At 31.0% G+C, this 22921-nt stretch overlaps 1 protein-coding gene across 1 annotated transcript in view; it reads right to left on the bottom strand.

Annotated features, from left to right (window-relative positions):
- Lrriq1 (leucine rich repeats and IQ motif containing 1) overlaps positions 1-22921 on the bottom strand; it is a 155901-nt gene that overhangs the window by 45154 nt on the left and 87826 nt on the right. The window contains exons 18-22 of the mRNA XM_076853193.1: positions 13714-13803; positions 12932-13053; positions 12333-12428; positions 12015-12097; positions 5254-5355 (exon numbers count right to left, since the gene is read on the bottom strand). Of these exons, the coding sequence (XP_076709308.1) occupies positions 5254-5355; positions 12015-12097; positions 12333-12428; positions 12932-13053; positions 13714-13803 (493 nt within the window). The remainder of the gene's footprint in view (positions 1-5253; positions 5356-12014; positions 12098-12332; positions 12429-12931; positions 13054-13713; positions 13804-22921) is intronic.

Below are 22921 nucleotides of genomic sequence, written 5' to 3'. Positions count from 1 at the left end.
ACTATATCTACATATTCAATGCAATCGCCACCAAAATTCCAATGTCAATTTTCACAAAATGGGAAAAAATCCTTAAGTTTGTATGGAACCACAAAAGATACAAAATAGCTAAACAATTTTGAGGAAAAAGAACAAAGCTGAAGGTATCATATTCTCTGACTGTAAAACATATTATGAAGTGATTATAATCAAACAGCAAAAACTGCCATAAAACAGATATATGGATAAATGGAAAGAAAAAGAAAAAAGCACAGAAATTTATATGGTCAGCTGATTTTGTCTAAGGTCCCAAGAACACTCAATAGGAAAGTGACAGTTTCCTCAATAAAATGAAACTGCAAAACTACTAAAAGAAAACATAGGAAGAAGATCCATGACTTTGGTCCAGGCAAGATTTTCAGATATGACCTCAAAGCAGAGGCAACAAAAGTAAAAACAGACAAATGGATTACATAGAATTAAAAAGCTTCTGCATACCAAATGTAACAATAAGCGATATTAAGAGATACCCTCACAGAATGGGAAAAATGTCTGATAAAAGGGTTAACATGAAAAACGTCTAAGGAACTTAGATTCAATAGCAAGCAAGTAACTTGACCACAAAATGAACAAGGGACCATAGCACACATTTTTCCAAAAGAGACAGGTATGGCCAACAGGTATATAAAAAAGTGTCCTTATCCTCAGAAAAATAAAAATTAGTAAAACCTTTATGAAACATCATCTCACTCTAGTTGGAATGCCTATCATTAAAAAGAAAGAGAGAGAGAGAGAGAGAGAGAGAGAGAGAAAGAAAGAGACAAAGACTGAAGCTAACAAGTGTTGGCCAGTATGTGAAAATAAAGGGATTGATGTGCACTATTGGTAGGAATGTAAATTCATATAACCCATTACAAAAAGCACTATGAAAATTCCTCAGAATCCAAAAATAGAATTATCAAATGATCCAGCAATCCTATTACTGGGCACATTATAAAGGAAGTGAAATTAGTATGTTGAAAAATTAATTATCTATACTTCCATGTTTCAGCATTATTCATAATAGCCAATACAATGTAAATAACTTAAGGGTCATTCAACAGAAGAATGGATAAAGCAAATGCATATATGTATGTGTAGATATACATATAAATCTACATATATATAACTACACAAATATATCTATATCTACTATATTTATCTATATATCTGTATGTCTACACATACACACATATATGTACACATACATACATACATATATGCATGTATACACACAAAATGGACTATTATTCAGCCTTAAAAAGGGAAATTCCTGTAATTTTTGGCAACATGAATGAATACAGAGGATATTTTTGCTAAGTAAAATAATGTAGGCATAGAAAGACAAATACCAAATGATCTCACATACATGTGGAATCTAATACAGTTGAACTCATAGAAGCAGAGAGTAGAATGAGGGTTACCAGAGACTAGGTACAAGGGAATAAGCGAGGGAGTGAGGAATTGTTGATCAAAGGGTACAAAGTTTCAAATAGGAGGAAAAGATTTTGAGATTTATTGCATAGCAGATCCACTGTAGTCAATAATGCACAGTATACTGCAAAACAACTAGGAGTAATTTTTAATTGTTTTAAAATTAAAAAAAATGATAGGCAAGCAAGGTGATAGATCTATTAAGTAGCTGGATTAAATCATGCACTTTGTATACCTCTGTCAAAACATCATATTGTATCCCATAAATGCATATGATTATAATTTTTCAAGAAAACAATACTATTAATAAAAGGAAATCAATATGTGACTGTAAGGAATACCAATGAAGGTGGAGTGAAATGGGCACTCCATGCACACTCTTCTGATGCTTAAACTTATAAATCTCTTGTAAAACAGTTTAATGATGTGCTATGAATATTTAAATGCGCATGCTCTGATCTGTTAATTCCACTTCTAGAAATTAATTTAATAATTAAACTGGAGCTAAAAAAGACTCAAATTGTATTACACAAACTATACCCATAAAGCTATGCTTCCTGTTATACCAGTGAAAAATAAGAAGAGTGGTAAGACAGATAAAAAAATGAAAACTAGGTAGGAGATCTTCAAGGTAATAATCAAGAAAGTATCCGAATTATAAGGCAATGTCATATATTGAAGCCCAGGAACAAAAACAGGTGATAACAAAGGTAAACTAAAGTAGACACCTGATTGTAAAAATAACCAAATGAATTTGTTTACAAATGAATCATCAAAGTAAGCCAATGTTAAATCTGTACAGTTCCCAGTTTCTCAGTCTTATAGGAAGAACTGTCTCATCTGACACATGGAACATATATTAGGTTACAGAGATAACAAAGGTTCCTCAACCTAGATCAGGTTAAAGGTCAAAATTATTCATGAACAAGACAGAATAATGTTATAACACAAAAACTAGTAAATGGCATTTTTCCATCTATTTAATATAATTTATTTCATATAAAATATTCCTTGAATTTAACCATATTTTCAACTCTAGACAAACAGAGACAGAGTATATCCCATCCTGCTAGAGATACTCAGAAAAATGCCACAGTAATAATCAAAGAAGTTTAGTACATTTATTTAATTTATAAAAACCATGGAAATTTCAGTGTCTTTTGCCAAGCAGGAAAATAAATTTTGTTTTAAATTTAATTTTTTAACATCATACAATGTTACTATAAAATAAATGGGAATTATAGAAAGCAATACTCAAATAATACTGACATAATTTCAACAAAATCAAGGGAATTATAAGACTAGGCTGGTATACCATTATGCCAGATCTATCCCAAATGCAGTCAGATAATTTGAACCTACAACAAAATTTAATTGCGATTCCCCACCTTTTTTTGAAAGTCAGAAGAAGAATAGAAATTTAGTAGACAAGACAAAGGGTAATGAGGAGAATGGAGGGTATAGGAAAGACAGTGGAATGAATTGAACATAACTTTCCTGTGTTTATATATGAATGTACCATCAGTGAAACTCCACATCATGTACAACCACAAGAATAGACTCCTAATTAGAAAAAGTTATACTATATTTATAATATGTGAAAATATACTCTATTGTCATGTGTATCTAAAAAGAACAAATTAAAAAAAGAGAAAGAAAAAGAAGCCCAACTATTAATTTTATTTGAATATCTTCTTAAGGAATAGGAAGTTCTTCCAATGTTCTAAAATTAGTTTGTGATGATGGTTATGTAAATGGAATTTACTGAACTATACTCCTAAATTATATTTTGTAATATGTAAATTGTACCTAAAACAGCTTATTTCAAAGTGCACCCTCTACTGGGCAGCTGGGGCAGGCTGCTAACTTGGAAGCTGTTCTCTGTGGCCTAAGAAAATGAGTATGAGCCTGGGAAGTGAGTCCAGAGCAGCAGTTAAAGATAGCATGGCTTTCAGCCTGACCAGTAATGGGTAAATTGTCTTGCCTCACTGGTCCCCTTAAAACAAAGGGCAAAAGTGAACATATTAATTAGGAAAAAATTTCTTATATATAGAACTGTTTCAGCCAAGCTTATTCCTTAAAATAAAACCCTAAATCCTTAAAAAAACCTGTGACTCACTAGATAGAAAGTCTGGTATATACATAAAGCCCATTCAGTGAAAAATGAAATGCAAGACATACTTGGGGTTGCAAAAATAAAACAATGAAACAGTAAACTAAACACATTTCACATAGGGCAAAGAAAACAAAATAAAACAAATCCTCACTCACAAAGCATATGTGGAAATGCTCCATATTCAATGGGCCACTTTTTGTCACTATTTTGACTATTACTAGCATATTTTACATTAGAATACACTTTAATAAACATAAGCATACATATACTATTTTAGATGGCAACATCTCCTAGAACAGGAGAAAATGCAACAGAACTCATTAAGATAGATTTCTCCTTTCTGATTCTAAGATTAAAATAAATTAAATGTCTTTACTCCTAGACATTTCCTTCCTAAATCAACAATGATCCTGCTTAACAGATAATACCTGTGGAGTTATTGTTTTTAGCAAAAGTTCTACTTTTCCTTTCAAAAACAGTGAAATGGTGAAGACTAACAAGGAAATGAATCCTAATTAAAACCTAAGCCTTAAGTTCATATTGGAAATATAATTTTTATTAAAATATTAACTCATTAGTAATTCTCACAATTATATTGAGTTTTTATACCTTTAATGGACACCAAAAGTTCAAAATTTTTCCCATAGAAAATTCTAAACAACAGCAACAATGACAAAAAATAGAATTAGAAAACAAATCTCCACATACCATAATCAATAGATTCAACAATTTTGATAATTTGGCACACTTGCTTTATCTACCTTTCTACATATGTCTTTTTTTCTGTGAACTTTCATGTAAACTCCAGCCTCCACGTCTTCTACCCCTATGGATGTTAGTGAGCATCTCTAAAAAAATAATAAATTTAGTGACTACCAAATGTTTCTTTAAATAGAAATGTATTTTCAGTCATATCATGAAGATGCATAAATTTAAGATTTACTTATTATCTACAAAAGATAAACTCTTGAGAATCCTACATAATTTCTTTCCATTAAAATGTATCTGGCTCCTATTTTTCTATTAGAAATTACAAAAGTATAGGTAAAACATTAAAAATTTTAATACTAAAAAGAAAGCAAGTGAAAATTTTGTTAAGTCATGCTTGCTGCTGTATTAACATTTATATATTTCTGTTTAATAATGTAAGTTCATAATTCTCCTGAATATTGAAATCAGAAGCAATCTTCTACCTAGATGTGCAAATACTGAACCTTAAAAGAGAGTTAGCAAGCTGTGAATACTGTAAAAAACGAAAATTCTGGAGTATAATTTACAGTGTTTAATGAAATTTGTACATATTGGATATACTGGAATATCATTTTAACATGTGATCACTTTCATTGACATAAACTAATCTTATGTCAGTGTATTTTTTATGTCACTGTAACTTTATGTCACTGTAAAATTAAATTACATTAATAGCACTAATGATACAGCCATTATATTTTCACATAAAAGGAATTTAAAATTTAGATGAGCATTGATAGAAATGCCAAATTATCATACCAAAATATCAAAACACTAAATTAGTATTTTAGCTCCTGATCATATTTTGACTTTTATTCATATATTTTGTGCACATTTTCCATGTGTATTTTTGGGATTACTGAGGATTAAAATATGTGTCTGAATATAATATCTAATCTTTTAATCTTTCTATGCATCAAGTATTAAATCCATACCTTCAAAGTAGCCATCTCTTTTGGACGGTGTATGCTTTGGTGATTTTATAACAGAAACTTTATTTTCATTGTTTTTGAATAATGCTAGGCGTACACTGGAATCTAGACAAAAAGAACAAGAGAGAAGATCAGCTCTGGGTCATTCTTTCTCTAAAAGGACCACATTTTTTTATGATTGTATTAAAATATTATCCCCTCTATAGGATTCTATTATATTGATTATCTAATTTCCCAATTTAAATATGAAAAGGTAGCCAAACAATATTCTTGGTTGTCTGAATATACACATAGCCAATACTTAGTATAAAGGACAGTAACTCTAATAATATGAAAAAAAGTTGCTTGTAAACTTCCCAGTCATGGCATCATATACTTTACTATTTACTAATTTATCTCCTTTTTAAAATCCCTAATATTTCTTCTAGAATAAAGCAAATTTCTATAGATGTATAACTAGGCATTAAAGTTCTCATTATAGAAAAAAAAAACATGTGTTCAACTTTTCCCCCTTTAAATTAAAGAGCTAGGATATGGGGAACATGAAAGCAGGCAGCTATTAGATTGAGGGCCAAAGAAAAAAAGATTATTTCATTAATTTTATACATACAATTTTGGTGTTTTTTCCCCAAATATATTGTATTTACCTACCAAAGACGTATAAATACTCTAAAGGTTTTATAGCTTAAAATATCCTAAATCTATTATTTTACAAAATAAAAAGTGTGATTTAAATGTAGGGTATGTAACTTTTTATTTGTAATAAATGGCTCTCTGGAATATGAAAAATGAGAATTCAGTACTTCTGTATTATGAGTTTTTGCTTAAGAACTCTAAGAAGACAGTGATGCAAGTACTAGGGAATGAAATCCAGGGTGAAAAGTTATGTATTTAGTAGGGTAGCAAAACCACAATTTGGAGTAGCACACATTTTCATTGTATTCTGTATCATCTGGCCGGAAGAGAGTTTAAGAATCTTTGATTAATATCTAGTATAATAGAACTGAATATGCTAAGTGGGAAAACAAGATATTAAATGTCATGAATATTAAACAGTATATTTTAATTAAATGATAAAGTAGCATATTTCTTAGAATGTGCATTAGAAAAGTAGAATAAATAGCATTTGCAGAGTTATTCTCCAATATAAACAAACTGATGATTTTCATTTTTTTTAGTAATAATTTATCCTTAGTAATTTTGATTAACATACTACACCAAGATTATACTTCTTTAGCATTAGAAAAATTTCAATGTTTGGGTACTTCCCTAAGTATAGGCAACCTAAAGTGTTTTAATAATTGGATATTTCTACATTAATTCATTTTGAATTAACAATATGAATAATAAAAATTATGTATATTTCATTGAATAAGTTTTATGTGTCACCTAAATCATTTAAAAATATTGATATATCAAAAGAAGCATTACTCAATCAGGGAAGACAGATTTCTATGGGTTCACAAACTGTATGGTACCTCACAACTTCTTTTGATTACTTAAAACCATCTTTCTATTCTCCTGCTCTTCTTGCCTCTTGGCAATGACTGGCAATTCAACATTATTAGTTCAGATTCTAGTTTTAATTTTTACCAGTTGTATCACTCTAAAAACAATTGCTATCACTTTATGACTTCTCTGTCCATCAGAAATAATACTGATTTTCAAGAACTACTGTGAAAATTTAATGTAATAATGTGTATAAAGCATCAAATCTAATACCCACATAAGTGTGGACACTCAATAAATGACAGTTAGCAGATAGATATATATTACAACATAAACAACTATAATATTTTCAACCTATTGTACTCTTGGAAAAGATCATAAATCTTTCATAGTATAAGAAATAGATGAATCCATAATATCTCCCTTTTATTAAATATAGTACACAAAACAAAAGCTATGGATCTTTTATAAATTCTTTGGTACTTACTTGGGCAAGCAACAATCTATCTATGAATTTTTTTCTTGTATGGGGAATTGAACTCAGGGGCACTAAACCATTGAGCCACATTCCCAGCCCTACTTAGTATTTTATTTAGAGACTGGGTCTCACTGAGTTGCTTAGCATCTTGCTGTTGCTGAAGCTGGCTTTGAACTCGAGATCCTCCTGTCACAGTCTCCCAATCTGATGAGATTATAGGCATGAGCCACTGTGCCCAATTTATGAGGTTATTTTTTAAATATGTAAAATAGGGATAACAATAGCACTTCCTTATACTATTATCAAGATCAAATAATTTAATACCTGTCAAATAACTAAAATAATCAGCCCAATTTATTCAATAAAATAGTTTTATTCCCCAAATATAAATGTCCTTTCATTTCAAAACATTCTGCTTGCATCAGCAAAAATTGATTTAAAACTTAATTCAGATTGCAAAGGGATAATGATAAGAAGCAAGACACACTTTGGTAATTTAAGATAGAGGAAAAAAATCACTTGATTTTGATAGTTCCTAGAAATACCACCTTGGTTAAGACACTATTCTTACTCCCCCACCACCCTAAATATAGTCTAGTAGAAAGTCAGGGAATAAGGATGTGTAAAGTACAAATTGTGACACAGTTCTCACGCACTGTAAAATTAGTTTTGCACATTAATTACACTCCTCTGTGATCATCAATACTAGGTCTGTTACTTTTTTATTTTTATTTTTTTAAGAAAATTTTGAGTCTCCCAAATATGGCTTGCTTATGACAGGAAATAAAAATATTTTTAAAAAGCTCTACATAAGTAAGCTGAGTTCCTACTATGAACAGGCTTTATGCTTTATACTTTGATGCTCTATATCACTTATCTCATTTAAGTAATATAATTTTAGTTAGACAATAGAAGTATCCATATCAATATTTCTTTTTGAATCCTCTCACTTAAAATTGTCATTTTGCAAACAAATTGCTTTCCTACAGTCCGTGAACTACTCAGTGCACATTAAAAAACGAAATTACCCTTTCTTAATTTCCACCTGGTTAATTTTTGGCTGTGATTAAATGTTAACCTTTTGCTTCATCTTGTTCTTTCTTTTCTCTAGGAAATTTTGATATGCATCAATATGATAAATCTAGAAAAACCATATTATGTGTGCATCCTATGTTCTTAGCCCTTAAACATTTTACCAGCTGTTTTGTACCAAAATCCATACATTCAGAACATTCTAAGAAACACTTCACATCAAAACCAGTCACCACGCCCCTTCCCCATCTAGCGAATCTCAGACTTGCTACCAATTATGCTTGCTGCCCTAAGGTTATTGACCCTGCATGTTTTCAATAAACCTGTAACTCGCCTTACATTTGATATTCTTCACTGCAGTACTGAATTCTAAACTATCCTCAGTTTCTGCTAAATTCCAATGCAGATCACCAAATTTTGTAAATACTAACCAGACAACAGTAAAGCATAAACAAATAACCCACAAAAACAATACTGGTCATTATTGGTTGAAGCTGATATCACTCATGAGGGGAAAAGCAATTATTTGTTTACTGAGAAAAACAACTATAACCCAAACATAAACTGGGTAGATCATGATAGCTCTTCACAATTTTAGATTTCATCTCATATCTTCTAATCAATTCCTCTTCCTTGTCCTACACTCTGCCTCCTTCTCTTTAAAGCAGATGGCTTCACTTAAAGCAACAGAAGTCATCAATAATGAATCTCCCCAACAGCTGTCCACACTACAGCTCCTCAGTTCCTTACATCTTTATTAAACATCTTCCTTCAGTTTCTTCCTCTATCTGCAACTGATTCCATTACACCTCACTTTTTTAAAATTTAAGTCACCTAATGACTTTTGTCCTATTTTCACTCTCATCTTCAAATATTATTGACTTCTATTCCTTGACTAATAAAAATGTAAAGATATGAATAAGAAATATTGTTAAGTGCTTGCTACTAAATTGCTCTCAGTTTTTCATGGCAGAAATTTGAATTAAAGTTTACATACTCATGTTTACACCCCATGTCCTTGAGGACCACTGCCTTTGTTTAATTGTAGGATATCATTTATTGCACTAATTAATATTTCCCCATTCTCTGACACCTCTCCTACCACTCTACCAACCCCCATAGATCTGGCTATGCTCCCGGCAGTTTTATGGACAATGTTGCCCTCTGGTGGCTTGAGGTTACAAATTGGTAAATTGTTAACATAAAACACACACACACACACCATCTCCATGTATATTTAAAGATTACTAGTATATTTAACTATTTAGCAGGATTTCAATATTTAAAATGTTGATTTAGATCATTAGTAAGTAAAATTTTAAAATTATTGCTATTATTTGCATAGATTCCAGTAAATTAATGGCATAGCACACATTGACTGATTTATACAACTGAGAAAGGTAATAGAAAAAATATCTATTTCTAGGAAGAAAACCTAAGGTAGAAACTTAAATAATTTATTCAAAACTAAAAGAAGTGACATGAGTCATTAACATAACAGAAGATAAATAAAATGTGATCCTTAGAAAGGATTGCCTTGATTTTTTTTTTCGTTCCCTTTAATCCTCCCTTAATATTTTTAATTTGTGTATCTGCTGTGAAGGAGAAACAGAGGAATATAGGATAATATAAAGCTCATATGTAGAATAATAATATGGGATAATACATAGGTTATATATAGGCATTCGAATTTCTAAGAAATGTTGCTTTTGTTTTCTTAATCTAATATTATTTTAATGAAACAAAAGAAGAAATGTGCAAAATTCAAAATCTCACATAATAACATAAATGCAGTTTGAATTACAATCTTGTAAAAAGAGTAATAATCCCCATAAAAATGATACAATTGCCACTCAGGACTTTTAATCTAACAGAGCATGCTTTGTGAGCATTGACAAAATGTTAAGATGTAGTTTAACTAAACTGGATGGTTGGCTATGCTTTTACATTTGTTACCCTACCATGCCCCCTTGTGACTGATAAAAAGCAGCTTTATTTCTTGACCTACTTATATTGAATTGTGGCCATTAAAGCAATAATATTTATGTGTGAGCATATATTGCTTATTGAATCCTTTGCTAATACATATTTCTCATGGTGATTTAAGAAAAAGGACCCAACCAAAACAAAATAGCCCCTCAATTACAAGAATCAAGACAGAATCATATGGCAAATCTGATAAGGTAAACTTTTCCTTAGCCTTGAATGCAGAAGCTACTGAAAAAAAAAAACTAAAAATATCTTTTAAGAATAGTTCTAGAAAAATTTATGGAACATAAATAGGTGAAAATTATTTGTTGCAATTGGTTGAATCAGTTCTTAAACCTTTTTCACAGCTGATCTTGCCTCAGGAGTTTCAGAAAAAAATTTAATTCTCAAAACAGTTGTTTTTCTCATAGTCTTGAAGATGGATAGAAATAGACATCAGAGCAATAAAAGAATTTATCAAACCACACTGATTTATTTTACTGGATACCACATCCCCAGAACTGAAAAGAGTGTCTGACTGTTGCCTGGGTTTTGGTCACTGTTTCACCAGGTAACTACCACAGAGTTTTCTGCTCACAGAGACTTCATAAACTTAGTAGGAGTTTACTAGATGAGAGTGCAGGTCACAGACAATTTGGAAATCACAATATTTATTTATATTTTCTTTAAAAATACTTAAAATCCCAACATTTAAAACCCAACAAAATTTTAATACACACAAAATTATAATTATCTCAAAAATATAACATAAAATTATCATTAATGTAAAACCAACAAAGGAAACTTGTACAATTCTGAAAATGAATCTTCTGTAACTTCTCAATAGCTGATTAGTGATGTGCCAACAAGTCAGTTATTCCGTGAAAAACAACAGTATTCTGGTTATTTTATTAAACATTAAAACACACACACACATTATTCAGAATTCTACTGAATTAGTAATTTAAAATAATACATAGAAAAACAATAAAGATTAAGAGTTTTTAAGTGCTTACTTGTATGTTTACCTATAAGATAGAATTATAGGAGAACATAAATTTCTTTTCTGATGAACAAAAACTCAGTTTCTTAAAAATGATACTTATAACAAGCCTATTAGTGCATCAGTTCATAAAGTTACATATAAATGCAGTTATCTGCTGTATGTAAATAATTTTAAATAGTGCTAAATAAAGAAATAAAATCATAATAACTTGCTATTTCTTGTTCTGACATCTGTAAGCTCTTCCACATATTAATTAACTATACTAAAATCATTTGTGTTATCTAAAGACATGATTTGAAGAGTAGCCTGGCAAGTAGGATAGAAGATGCCTTTGAACACTTCCCAAATTCTTCAAAAACTACTGTCCCAAACACATAAATTGTGTTTCTTTTTCAATGTATCAAGTTGAAAAATCTTCATAGCTTATTAAATCCTTGAAACTGATGAATTTACACTGTTTACTGAATAATCAAGAAATATAAGAACACACAAAGGAATATGAAGCTGATGCTCTTTAGAATCAACATTCCCCCAAATGAACCACTTTAGAAGCAAATTATAACATAATACTCAGTACACAACAGATAGAATAATAAATAGCAAAGTAGATAAGAAACAGGGTAAAACTATTTTAAAAGTACAATAAATCCTTCAATGTAATAGTATAATAATTTTCTCTAATTTTTTAAAATTTATTTTTGGTGTAATTATTTTAGACATTCATCTGTGCATTCATTTATTTCATATTAAAATAGTGTATAAACTATATTTTTAAAGAATTTATCTTCAATATCACAAATAGTTACTATTCAAAGAATATTAATTACTTACCTAATTTTTTCTTTAATTTGTTTGATTTCATTTTCTGTGCCCTCTTCAGCATTTGTTGAGCAGTAGAAATATCCTTAAATCCCCTGTTAAAAAATAAATTTCATGGAGGCAAAAAATATCCAGGCCTTGTATATACATATAAAGATAAATACACACATCTGAATTACATCATCCTAAAATAAATTTGTATTCCCATTTAATCAGATGCTTAGTTTCTTGAAAATTAATAAAGACATTCTCAAATCTTGAAAATTATCTGTCTTGGACATTTATTAATCTCTCAATTTCTTAATTTTTAGTGTAAAACAGACTACATACCATTCTTCTGAAATTTTTTCTTCTTTTTCAGATCTTAGTAAACTCTTTCTACTAGTCTTAGATTCAGATGTCCAGGATAAAGTTCCATTTTCTGATCTGGCAATAGAAATAAATGACTTTTAACTGAATCAACACAAATATCAGCACAGTCTAAAAGTACAAGCTGTTTATGTTGTCTCAAACTTGGAAATAAAATCCATTTACAGAAAAACTTTATCTTGAAAAGTAATAAAAGTCTGCCATTAATTTTAAATGTTTACATTTCAATTACTTGAAGCATATTTCAATCCTATTGCTGAAAGTAATGCAGCACTGGGACTTTTATTCTAATTCTTATCTCTACCTATAAAGCAGTAAAGATCCACTTGTTTGCAATCATTAATTACATTATTTCACCAACACATAAGTTTTGTAGTTGCTTTAACGCACCTACCTCACATTTTTCTTACACTGAAAACTCAAAAAAATGATATTTTTAATATTGATTGTTGTTCCATCTTTTAAACAAGTAAATTCACATCTATTTTTGTAATGCTGCTTAAGGAATATAATGTTTTATCATTTATAGGTTGATTTCCTAAGAGAATAATTTAGCTTACCTGCCATTTAAGTGTGTGTGTTCTGATGAAAAACAGTTTTCTTTATCATTACATAGCCATGCTTGAGCTGGATGACTTGGTAAATTAAGTGAGGCATCATCATATTTCAAAGTTCCAGAGATCTTGTCAAACAAAAATGTAAATAAGTGTAAAGAAAATTGGAAAATTCTATCATTTATAAAGTATTGCTTTCTATTCATGTTACCAAGTAGTTTCATGAGGGAAACTCACAAAAATATTAAAAACTTTTTAAAATGAAATTTCTGGAGAATTCATACATGACTTTTTATAATGATGTAGAACACGTATTTTGGTATAGTTCACATATGTAAAATGATTAAGAGCAAAGATCTTTAAAAAATCTCAGAAAACAAAAACTTCAAAGATTATCAAATAAATAACAGATATTGCAGTCCATTGACCTCTGACTGAGAATCTTCAGCTGCTGCCCTTTTAATGCATATTTTCGTATTTTTAAAGTGCTGTCAACTAGTGATTTTAGTCTACTGCCAAATATGCAGCTGAAGCATATCATTATTATTATTTTTTTTGCTACTGTGAAATAAAGTGTTGAAAGAAATCCAAAATAAAGAAAAAAAATAGGAGTAAATGAAAGAAAAGCTACATGAAAAATTACATCTGGGGATGAGGAGGAAGTCAAAGGCTTCTAAAAGTAATTATGTTTTTCAAGTCAATAAATTGTATTATTAATCACTGCAGCATAGCATAACCTTAAGAAATGAACAAAGATCGAGAACTCAGAAGTTTCCATGACATGTTACCTTTGGCCAGTGCAGCTGGTTTGAGAGAAGCAGTGTTTGTGAAGGGAAGCGGGTGGAATCTAAATCTAGCCATTCTTTCTCTAAGGCAGCCTGCACAAATAGTAACATTAAAATATACAAAATTTAGTTTGCACAGCTTTCACTGTTTCCTTTAAATTGTCTTATATACTACAAATGTTGCCAAAACATATCAGAATTTTTATTTACAGGGAATTTGCTACTTGCTATTGTGAGAGGATATGCAACTATATGATGCAAACATACTAAGAAATGGGATAAGTCTTTTCATCTCCAGGTTTCGTATAAAGTGAAAACTTGATATTTAAGTACTCTTAAAATGAGGTACAGATTGTTCTGGGTATTTAACTGTTTAAAACTATGACTTTGAGCCAAATCTAGACCTACCCAAGTAAAATAATATTTTAGCTCTTTGCAAATTAAAGTACCTTCCAGCAAACATGATTGAAAACATTACAATAAACATATATAATTAAAATTATAATTTTTTAAACCAGAGTATATAAGCCAGGTTTTTCTTAGTTTGTTACAAATTTCACAAATTTTCTGATAGAAACCAGAATTTTAGTCAATGAATAAAACATTACAATGAATATGGTTCCTGTTATTATTATGCTTTAATCCAACCATTTGAATAAAAATATAAATTCAAATTAAATTCTTGAAACTCCTATTTTAAATCTCCTCTCTCTTCGGCTTGAAACATCTTTGTTCCATTCACATAGTTTCCAAATTTTATCTATAATGAAATTGTACTGATTATATTATCATTGTATATTTAAAATATAATTATCCAAATTTTATTTAATTGGATTATCTCACATAGCTTAGAAAAGACTTCTGTGGTTCTATAATATTTTTTGGATTGTTTTGGGGGAAAAAACAAGAGCATCAGAGGAATACTGATTAATTTTTTAAAAGGCTGTAAGCTGAATAAAAACAATTTGTATTTAAAACTAGAATGATTATATTCTGAGGAGATTTAAATACACTTTTCATTTATACAATTCCAGTACTTCTTGACTGCCATTTGAAAGACTATAGGAAAGGCAGGACAAAGGCACACTGACAAAAGGTTGGCAGTGCCCTGACAAATTTTCAATGTGGCTTTCAGTCTTAGGAAATCTTCTACTATTTGAAGAGTGTGTAAACAGGGCACATCTATTCAGTAGTTAAGTACTTTGCAAGATTTCTTCCAGATAAGGATTATTAGTATGCGTATTATAGTTATCTATGATTTAGGAACACATATCTGGTTTATTAATTGCTATTTTCAGTTTGGTAAGAGTAATGAGTTCAAGAGATATACTGTATAACATGGTGACTAGAGTTAATAACAGTTCATTGCCTTCTTGAAAATCAGTAAGTAATGTTCAGCATTCTCACCAACAACAGTGATAAATATATGTATTAATCCATACAATAAGTTTGATTTAGCCTTTCCACAATGCATATATATTTCAAAACATCATTGTGTTACACAATAAATAATTTTTGTTAATTAAAAATTCAAATTTTAGTTTTCCCAAATAAAGAGCACAGAGCATGTGCAAGAGAGAGAAGTCATTTTCTCATCAGAACCATTAGTGTTCCTCCTTCTCATCTTCACAGAGAGAAAAGGTTTGAAAATGGCAGTCCAGAAACAATGACTATAGTTCAGAGGGGCACCACAATAAAAGGAATCAAGAGACTGTGTCAGTTTTTAAATGAAAGAGTTGACATGAAGGGAACTTGTTTTGATATGTCTGGGGAATTTAAGAAAATAAACTATTGCAATTTACTTGCAATATATCTAAGCTGCTAATGTTAACTACATGTTAAATCATGCCAGAAATTCAGTAAACTCCCACTGACTTATACAATCAAAATGCTTATGATGGATGATAAATAAATTTGATGACTGAACCATTTAAAAATTGCTATTTGATGCAAAATAGCAAATGGGATTTAGGACTTAGATTTTTTAATTTTTCTTGATGACAAATAGATGAAAATCTAGATCTCTTTGAGGGAAGATCAAGGGCTGCTACACATCAGCTGATGAAAAATTGCTAAAATGAGGAGAGATATGAAGGAAACAATATTACAAAAGGCAACGTGACAACTGACAAGTGTCTGTGGCAAAGGAACAGTGTTGTCAGGGATGGAGGCTGAGTTTTATGATAATTTTTTATGAACAATTTTTTTTTCTTAAACACCTGCTAACCCAACTCCTTTTTGAATGTTCTTTGGAAATTCAGCTGTTTTCTCTCTGCAGCAGAACAAGGTCTCCCATAGCACAGTGACCTCTTTGCCTTGTTATATAGATATTGAAAGAGTACTCTTACTTGAAAAACTTATATAAATAAGTCTGGGGAAAAGTTTGCTTTTTAAAAATTGATAATTAAAAATACAGAAAACTTTGCAAAACACCTTTTCTTAGTTTGAATGTAAGATCACAAACTTTTATGGGATTTCAGGATAATTCTATCCTCAAGAAATTTCTAGAAGCTCACAGAGGAGGTTAAAGATGCGTGTAATTTTACCATTATACAATCACAGCCAAAATAATTACCAACCAGAATTTATTATACAACAAAATTTATTAACCAACCAAAATTATTATCAAGTATATTTAGCATTACCTAGTACATTGAGGAAAATAAAATTTCAAAGTGCCAGGAAGAATTGGCCAAGAGTTATAAATACAGCACTGTTTTTTAAAATGCATCTTAGAATGTCATGCTTACAACTGCACATTTATACTATTTTTGGCTATTTCTAAGAAAACTTTATGTTCAGATATCCTTTGACTTACAACTAAGGGTTTATAAAGCATTCTTATTACTATAGGACTATTGTCATATTTACTTACATATTGAAAGTGAATTTGAACTTGATTATATTTGTATCTGAATATTCACAGTTAAACATTTGATCCAACATACACATATTTGGCTTTTGTCCATAGAAGAAAACATTATCCTATAATTCAATTTTGATAGCATGGAAAATAAAGCTATCAGGAAGAGAAGGTGCAAATAACACAGATGTTGTAATGCGTGTGTGTGTGTGTGTGTGTGCAAAATTTTTCATTCTATTTATAAAATCCTTTAATTTTACTCATGAAATGAGGACAAGACTTGCTCCAAGCCTCAAGTCAGTGAATGTTGAATGGTCATAGAGATTCTAAAAATAATAGTTTGACCTCTTTCTTACATGACTCACTTCTACCAGTATGGCTCAACAATTTCCCTTTCTGTCCAAGGTGATGCTTAAACTACACCAAAAAGAATTACTTTGAATTTTTTTCTTCATATCTTTTATAGCATCTCACAATCATTGAGGTTCATAAAGCTGGCCCAATATGAACCCCAAGTTCTGCTTTCTAAACTACTTCTTCACTTCTCCTACTTTAGAAGAATAGGTGTTTATATCATTAAATATGACTGTTGTATGGCAAACATGTCTCTTTCCACTACACTTATATCACTTGTCTTTACTCTTTTTCTTTCCCACTTCTGTTAACAATGACTATGGTTCAGAGGGGCACCACAATAAAAGGAATCAAGAGACTATTTTCCTCCAGTGTACCATAACATATAACATCCTATTTGAGACAGGGATAAAATATAAACTCCAGATCAGTAAATTGCCCAGCTTCTCACATTTTGCCTCCTTCTTAAAATTATTCCTGAAAATACTAAATTTGACTTAAGACTGAGACAAAACCCAATTCTGATTATCGTGGTTTTCTGATTTTATGGTATGACATTAGCTTTTCTCGTATTCTTTGGGTTTAAGGATTCATACATTATCAGTCATTTAAATTTAAAGACAATTAAAAAAAACTAGGAATATGACCCAGCTATCCCACTTCTCGATATTTATTCAAAAGAACTTAAATGAGCATATTACAGTGATACAGTCACATCAATATTTGAAGCAACACAACTCAAAATTGCCAAGCGTGGAATAAGCACAAATGGTTATTAAAAGATAAATGGAGAAATAAAATGTGGCATATATAAACAATGGATTTTTAATCAGGCATAAAGAAGAATAAAATTATAGCAATTACAAGTAAATGAATGAAACCAGAGAACATCATGCTAAGTGAAATAAGCCAGACCCAGAAAATCAAGGGTCAAATGTTTTCTCTCATATGTGGAAGCTAGAGCAAAATAAGGGGGAAAAAGAGTGGGTGGGGTGGGTGTGTAGAATTCCTTGAAAATAGAAGAGATATTAGTGGAGTAGAGGGGAGGGAGGAGGGATGGGGAATTTGAGGGACACTGAAATGAAATTGACCAAACTATCCTAGTGAACATATATAAATATACCACAGTGAATTTTACTTTCATAGAGATTATGTATATCTATAAAACACTAATTAAAAAATTAAAACTTAACAGAGGAAAGATTACTGGAGTAGTGGAAAAGGTACAGGGAGAGAGAGGAGGGGAGGGAACTAATTATCTTCCATGCTTGTATGTCACAATAAACCCCAATGTTATATGTTATGTATAACTATAATGTACTAATAAAAAAGTTATATATATATATATATATATATATATATATATATATATATATATAATTTTAAAGACAATTGCATTGGTTCTTTATATGTTGACTTCTAAATAGCATGAGTAAAATTAAAATATAAGCTCTTAAGTTAACAAATAAAAACATCAGCTAAAGTTTATTTCAAATTAAAAAAGGTTAAAAAAAATAAAAGGGCCAATGTAGACCACTATATCGGACTACTAAAATAGTCTATTTTAGTGTTTCATATCTATTATATTCTAGAAAAAGTTGCAAAACTTTTCCCCAAAGGAAATAAGAGATCTCGGCTTACTAAAATTGCTAAACTTATTTTTCAACGTGGGCTCAAGGCTCTGGATAATATCTTATCCATCATTATTTGAGAGGTTCATTATGAATATTATAGATAGAAGATAATTAATGGAAGGAAACAATTCTACTGGAGTCTCCTACATCTGCATGTCCAGTGACAGCTTTTTTCTAGACTATCTTTTCAAGGATGTTTGCATAGCTGACAGCCTGGGAAGACAGAAAAACATTTCTCTCTATCACTGACCTACCAAGAACCATTGTATACGGAGCACGTAAATTCAATGGACAAGTTTTGGACTCAGCTCATGGTGGAGGCAGGAGCTAAAGTTATCTGATGAGTGGGTTCCTTTAGGCCAATTCATTGTTCTCTTGTTGCTGCTTCTAGATCTGAATGCATAGTAGAAACTAAGATATTAATAAGATTACTTTCGCATTCCATGAGTGTCAGATAAGAATATACTAATAGGGAAAGAGTTGCAGATTGTGAAGTTCTCATGTGACAAAATTTGTGATTTGCTGCCAGTGGAATGACTAGTGGGACAGGATTTAGTGTGAGCCTCTCCACCCTCTGATGTCCAAAGCTTTTACAATATAGATGATATCCTGCTGGTTGCCAAGTCAAAATGGTATGTGAATTATATCTCAATTTTAAAAAAAAATCACTTTCAGCTTGATTGTGGTATTATCACACCTCTGCCAGGAGGTGTGGCTAGTAAACCTGGACAAAATTCTGGGTCTCTTTGTCCAAGTAGTTTCTTGAGACTTTGTGGAAAAATGAACACTGCCCAGTACTTCCGGTAGACAAAGAGAAACAACTACTTCTTCAGTTCTTCATATTAAAAAAAGAGAAAGTCTAACACCCATCAATGCGGAACCTCTGGCAATAGAGGCAGACTTTACCTGGAGGTATTGCTTAGTGGTTTTGGATTTGTGACATTCCTGACACAGCCACTAGGGTTTACTTTGTATAGGAAAGCACCTGTTAGTTTCCTGCTGGGCTGTTAGAAACTAAATAACTGGCTCTAGGAGACCTTGAGACTCTCTAGTTAGATATTACCAGATTTGGATTCAATTATATTAAAGGTAGAAGAAGCTCTCCAAAAATACTCTCATCAAAAGAAAAGAGTATATCAAAATATGTTGCTACCTGGCTTCAGTGGCAGGTCAGCTTTACATGAAAAAAATGGCAGCCTGTCCTTCTTAGGGAAACTTAATCTCCACTCCACAACTGGTTGAGAAGGGATCTCCATTAACATAGATTCCCTTAAATTCTAGCACCTGGTTTAGGATGGTTTATCTTAGGTAAAATCCAACTTACTCTTGGGGTGTTGCCAGTGTCATCACACTAGCAGATTAACCACATCCTGCTTGAGCCCTCAAATAACAAATCACAGTTGCTTATACAACTATCTGGGTTATTCATATGTATGATCATAGTAAGGGCCCATTTCCCATTGAGAATGACCAATATTATGTCATTGATTGGGTATTCCTGACTCTTTTTCAGATACAGAAACTGTTAATGTGTGTCAGACTTGTGACTCTGGAAAAATTTATCATTTGTCCTGTAGTAGAGGAGGTCCCATCATAATCCACAGGTTATAAATCAGCTGACTTTGGCCATACAAATGTGGTCCTTGAAAGTAGTCTGAATAATTTATCAGGTTCTGAACTCTTTGAGTATGATATTTATGCGCCTTTTTATCACAAAAGTTACTTGATAATGAGCTGACAGCTCTTTCTTTTCTTCTCTAATCCTTTTTGTTAAAGCAATTGGAGAATATGACTATCATCAGAAAAGGGACATATGCTTGCAGTCACTTCTTAAATAATGTATAGGAAGAAATGCATAGGAGTGATAAAGACAAATTTTTGACAACTCAGGATTTTCTCCTGGCCACTCCTGGAAATTATGAGTATTTCTTTTCCCTAAAAGCAAGCACAGCTAAGCATGACTGATCAATCCTTAGGATACAGTCTGCCTGAAAGGAGACAGGCTATTCAAATTAATCCTGGTTAAGTTTTATAAAAATGCACTGGGGACTTGTTCTCAAACTTTCTAAATGAAAATTTTAGCCATAACTGGAAAACAGAAAAGTAGTGAATTCGTGACTACTGAAATGGTACACTGTAATTTTGTGGAGTTAGTTTCAGAACAATATGCTGTACCTTTGAAAGGAACACCTTAGACCCTGGAGGCATTCAAGGGAGAGGAAAATCAATCATCTTTTATTCATAGAACTGCCCCTATTGTTTCTCCACAAGGAAAATGCCCAAGTAGGATTCTCCTAAACTGCTGCAAGCACTTCAAATTTACCTTACTGCTAAATCTTCCATTTTATATGATTATATTACATTGTAAAAGTCCAAAACACTTAATTTAAACAGCATCTATTTTCTCACCAAAATAAGTGAAAAAAGGAAAATCCTAGTAAAGGCAGTCTTATATATAGAAAATTTTAAAATACAGGAGCATCCTGGTAATTTGCTATGATTTGAAAATAAAGTGATGGCAATGTCAAAGTAAGAAAAAGGAACATTATCTTCCTAATTAATACTTGGCTTTAGTCACAAGCACCCCTGACCTATTATCTCTTAATCAAATATAAAATTATCCATTTAAAACAGAAATAACAACATTTTCTTCCCATATTAAAAACTTAATAATAATTTTCTATTGCATTTGACATAAAATCCAAAGTGCTTGCTTGATATCACATCTTAGGTATTATATGAATTAACCCATAGCCATTTTTCTGTTTTTTACCTCTATTTATCCTTCTATACTAATTAGTTCTGCCTATTCTAAACTTTCCGTTCCTTTAATATATTGTGTACATATTTCAAGGTTTGAAGACTTGCCTTATATTTAGCACAAAATAGTATTATCCTATGGCTACTTCTTCAATTTATTTTCAATCCTTATTTAAATGCTGTACTTTATACAGAACTTATTTGATATTTCAATTAAATACTATGTTCTGTCCCTTAATCTTATTTTTATAGGTATTTTCAATATCTTATAGTATACTGTAAATTAATGTGGGTGCTGTCACCTAGAGTAAAATGTATGCCTTGTGAGGTTAGAAATATTATATATTTTGTTCACCATGGTAAAAATACTACCTAGAAAACTTAAGATACTCACTGATGATTAAAATATTATTCATTTATAAAGATAATAATACTGACAATGATGATAGTAGCTTGAATTAGAATTAAGATCCTCCTGATAATTCTATCAATATTCCATAAGTTATCATCTAAAAAAACAGAAGCTCAAGGCACCTAAGAGCAATCAAGGCAACCAGGAGAGAGCCAATACCTTAGAAAATAGAGTTTGATGCTGATGTGAACCATATATTTTCCTTCAGGAAAATGTTCCTTCAGTAAAGTTTGAAATTTATTAACAGGAAAGAGATGCCAAACATAAATTTGAGAACTGCTTGGAGAGTTTCACTGGAATAAAGTGAAAAATGTTGAAGTGTACAAATACTAAAGCAGTGAATAGTGAAGGACCAAGATCCCAGAGTTGAGCAAACTAAAGAAATATGAGCTCAAAGTCATGTCTACAACTTCCCTTCACGTTTTCTAATTCCAAGTAATAAATGTGCACACAAGATGCTGAAAAGCACAGCACAACAGACACAACGGGATACTAAAGAACTAAGAAGACATTTTTCAATCATTTGGTGGAGTAGAGAAAGGGATTGGAATTCAGGGATAAACAAGGTGAAAGAAACCTGATATATACCCCAGGTTTTCAGATGAAACACCCAACTGTTTTAAATTTAGGAGAAACAAGAAATAGAACAGCCATACCAAAACAAACAAACAATAACAACAAAAAAAAAAACAAACAAAAAATAGCCTCAAAAGAATCTCTGCTCACACAATAACTGCTTTTCAGAATAAAATTAAATCTTCTTTAGAGAAAGAAAACAACATCTTTACATAGATAAAGTTTGGTACATAACCAAAGATTAAATGCATAGAAAGAAGATGAACTGACTAAACATCCAAGAGATAAATAGCCAATAGAAACAAACCTATAAGTGATCCAGGCATTTCATTAATTGAGAAACTTTCAAAAATATCACACTTGAAATGTTCAAGAAAATATACATAGGATGATATAAAACTTCAAGTTGATTTAAATAAAAGGATCAAATAGAAATTGTAGAACTAAACAAAAGAAATAAAGACTTCAGGAGATGTACTAAAAATGATTAGATAAAGCAGGAGAGATAGTCAGTGAACTCCAAGATAGGTCAATAGAAACAACAAAATTAAAACACAAAATGTTTCAGGACATTGAAAATAAAAAGCCACAGGCAACAGAAACAAAACTAGA

This window comes from Callospermophilus lateralis, chromosome 4 (assembly GCF_048772815.1).
Source record: "Callospermophilus lateralis isolate mCalLat2 chromosome 4, mCalLat2.hap1, whole genome shotgun sequence".
Classification (NCBI taxonomy): Eukaryota; Metazoa; Chordata; class Mammalia; order Rodentia; family Sciuridae; genus Callospermophilus; species Callospermophilus lateralis.
Note: the sequence above shows the minus strand (reverse complement) of the source record. Positions and strands in the feature narration are given on the sequence as shown.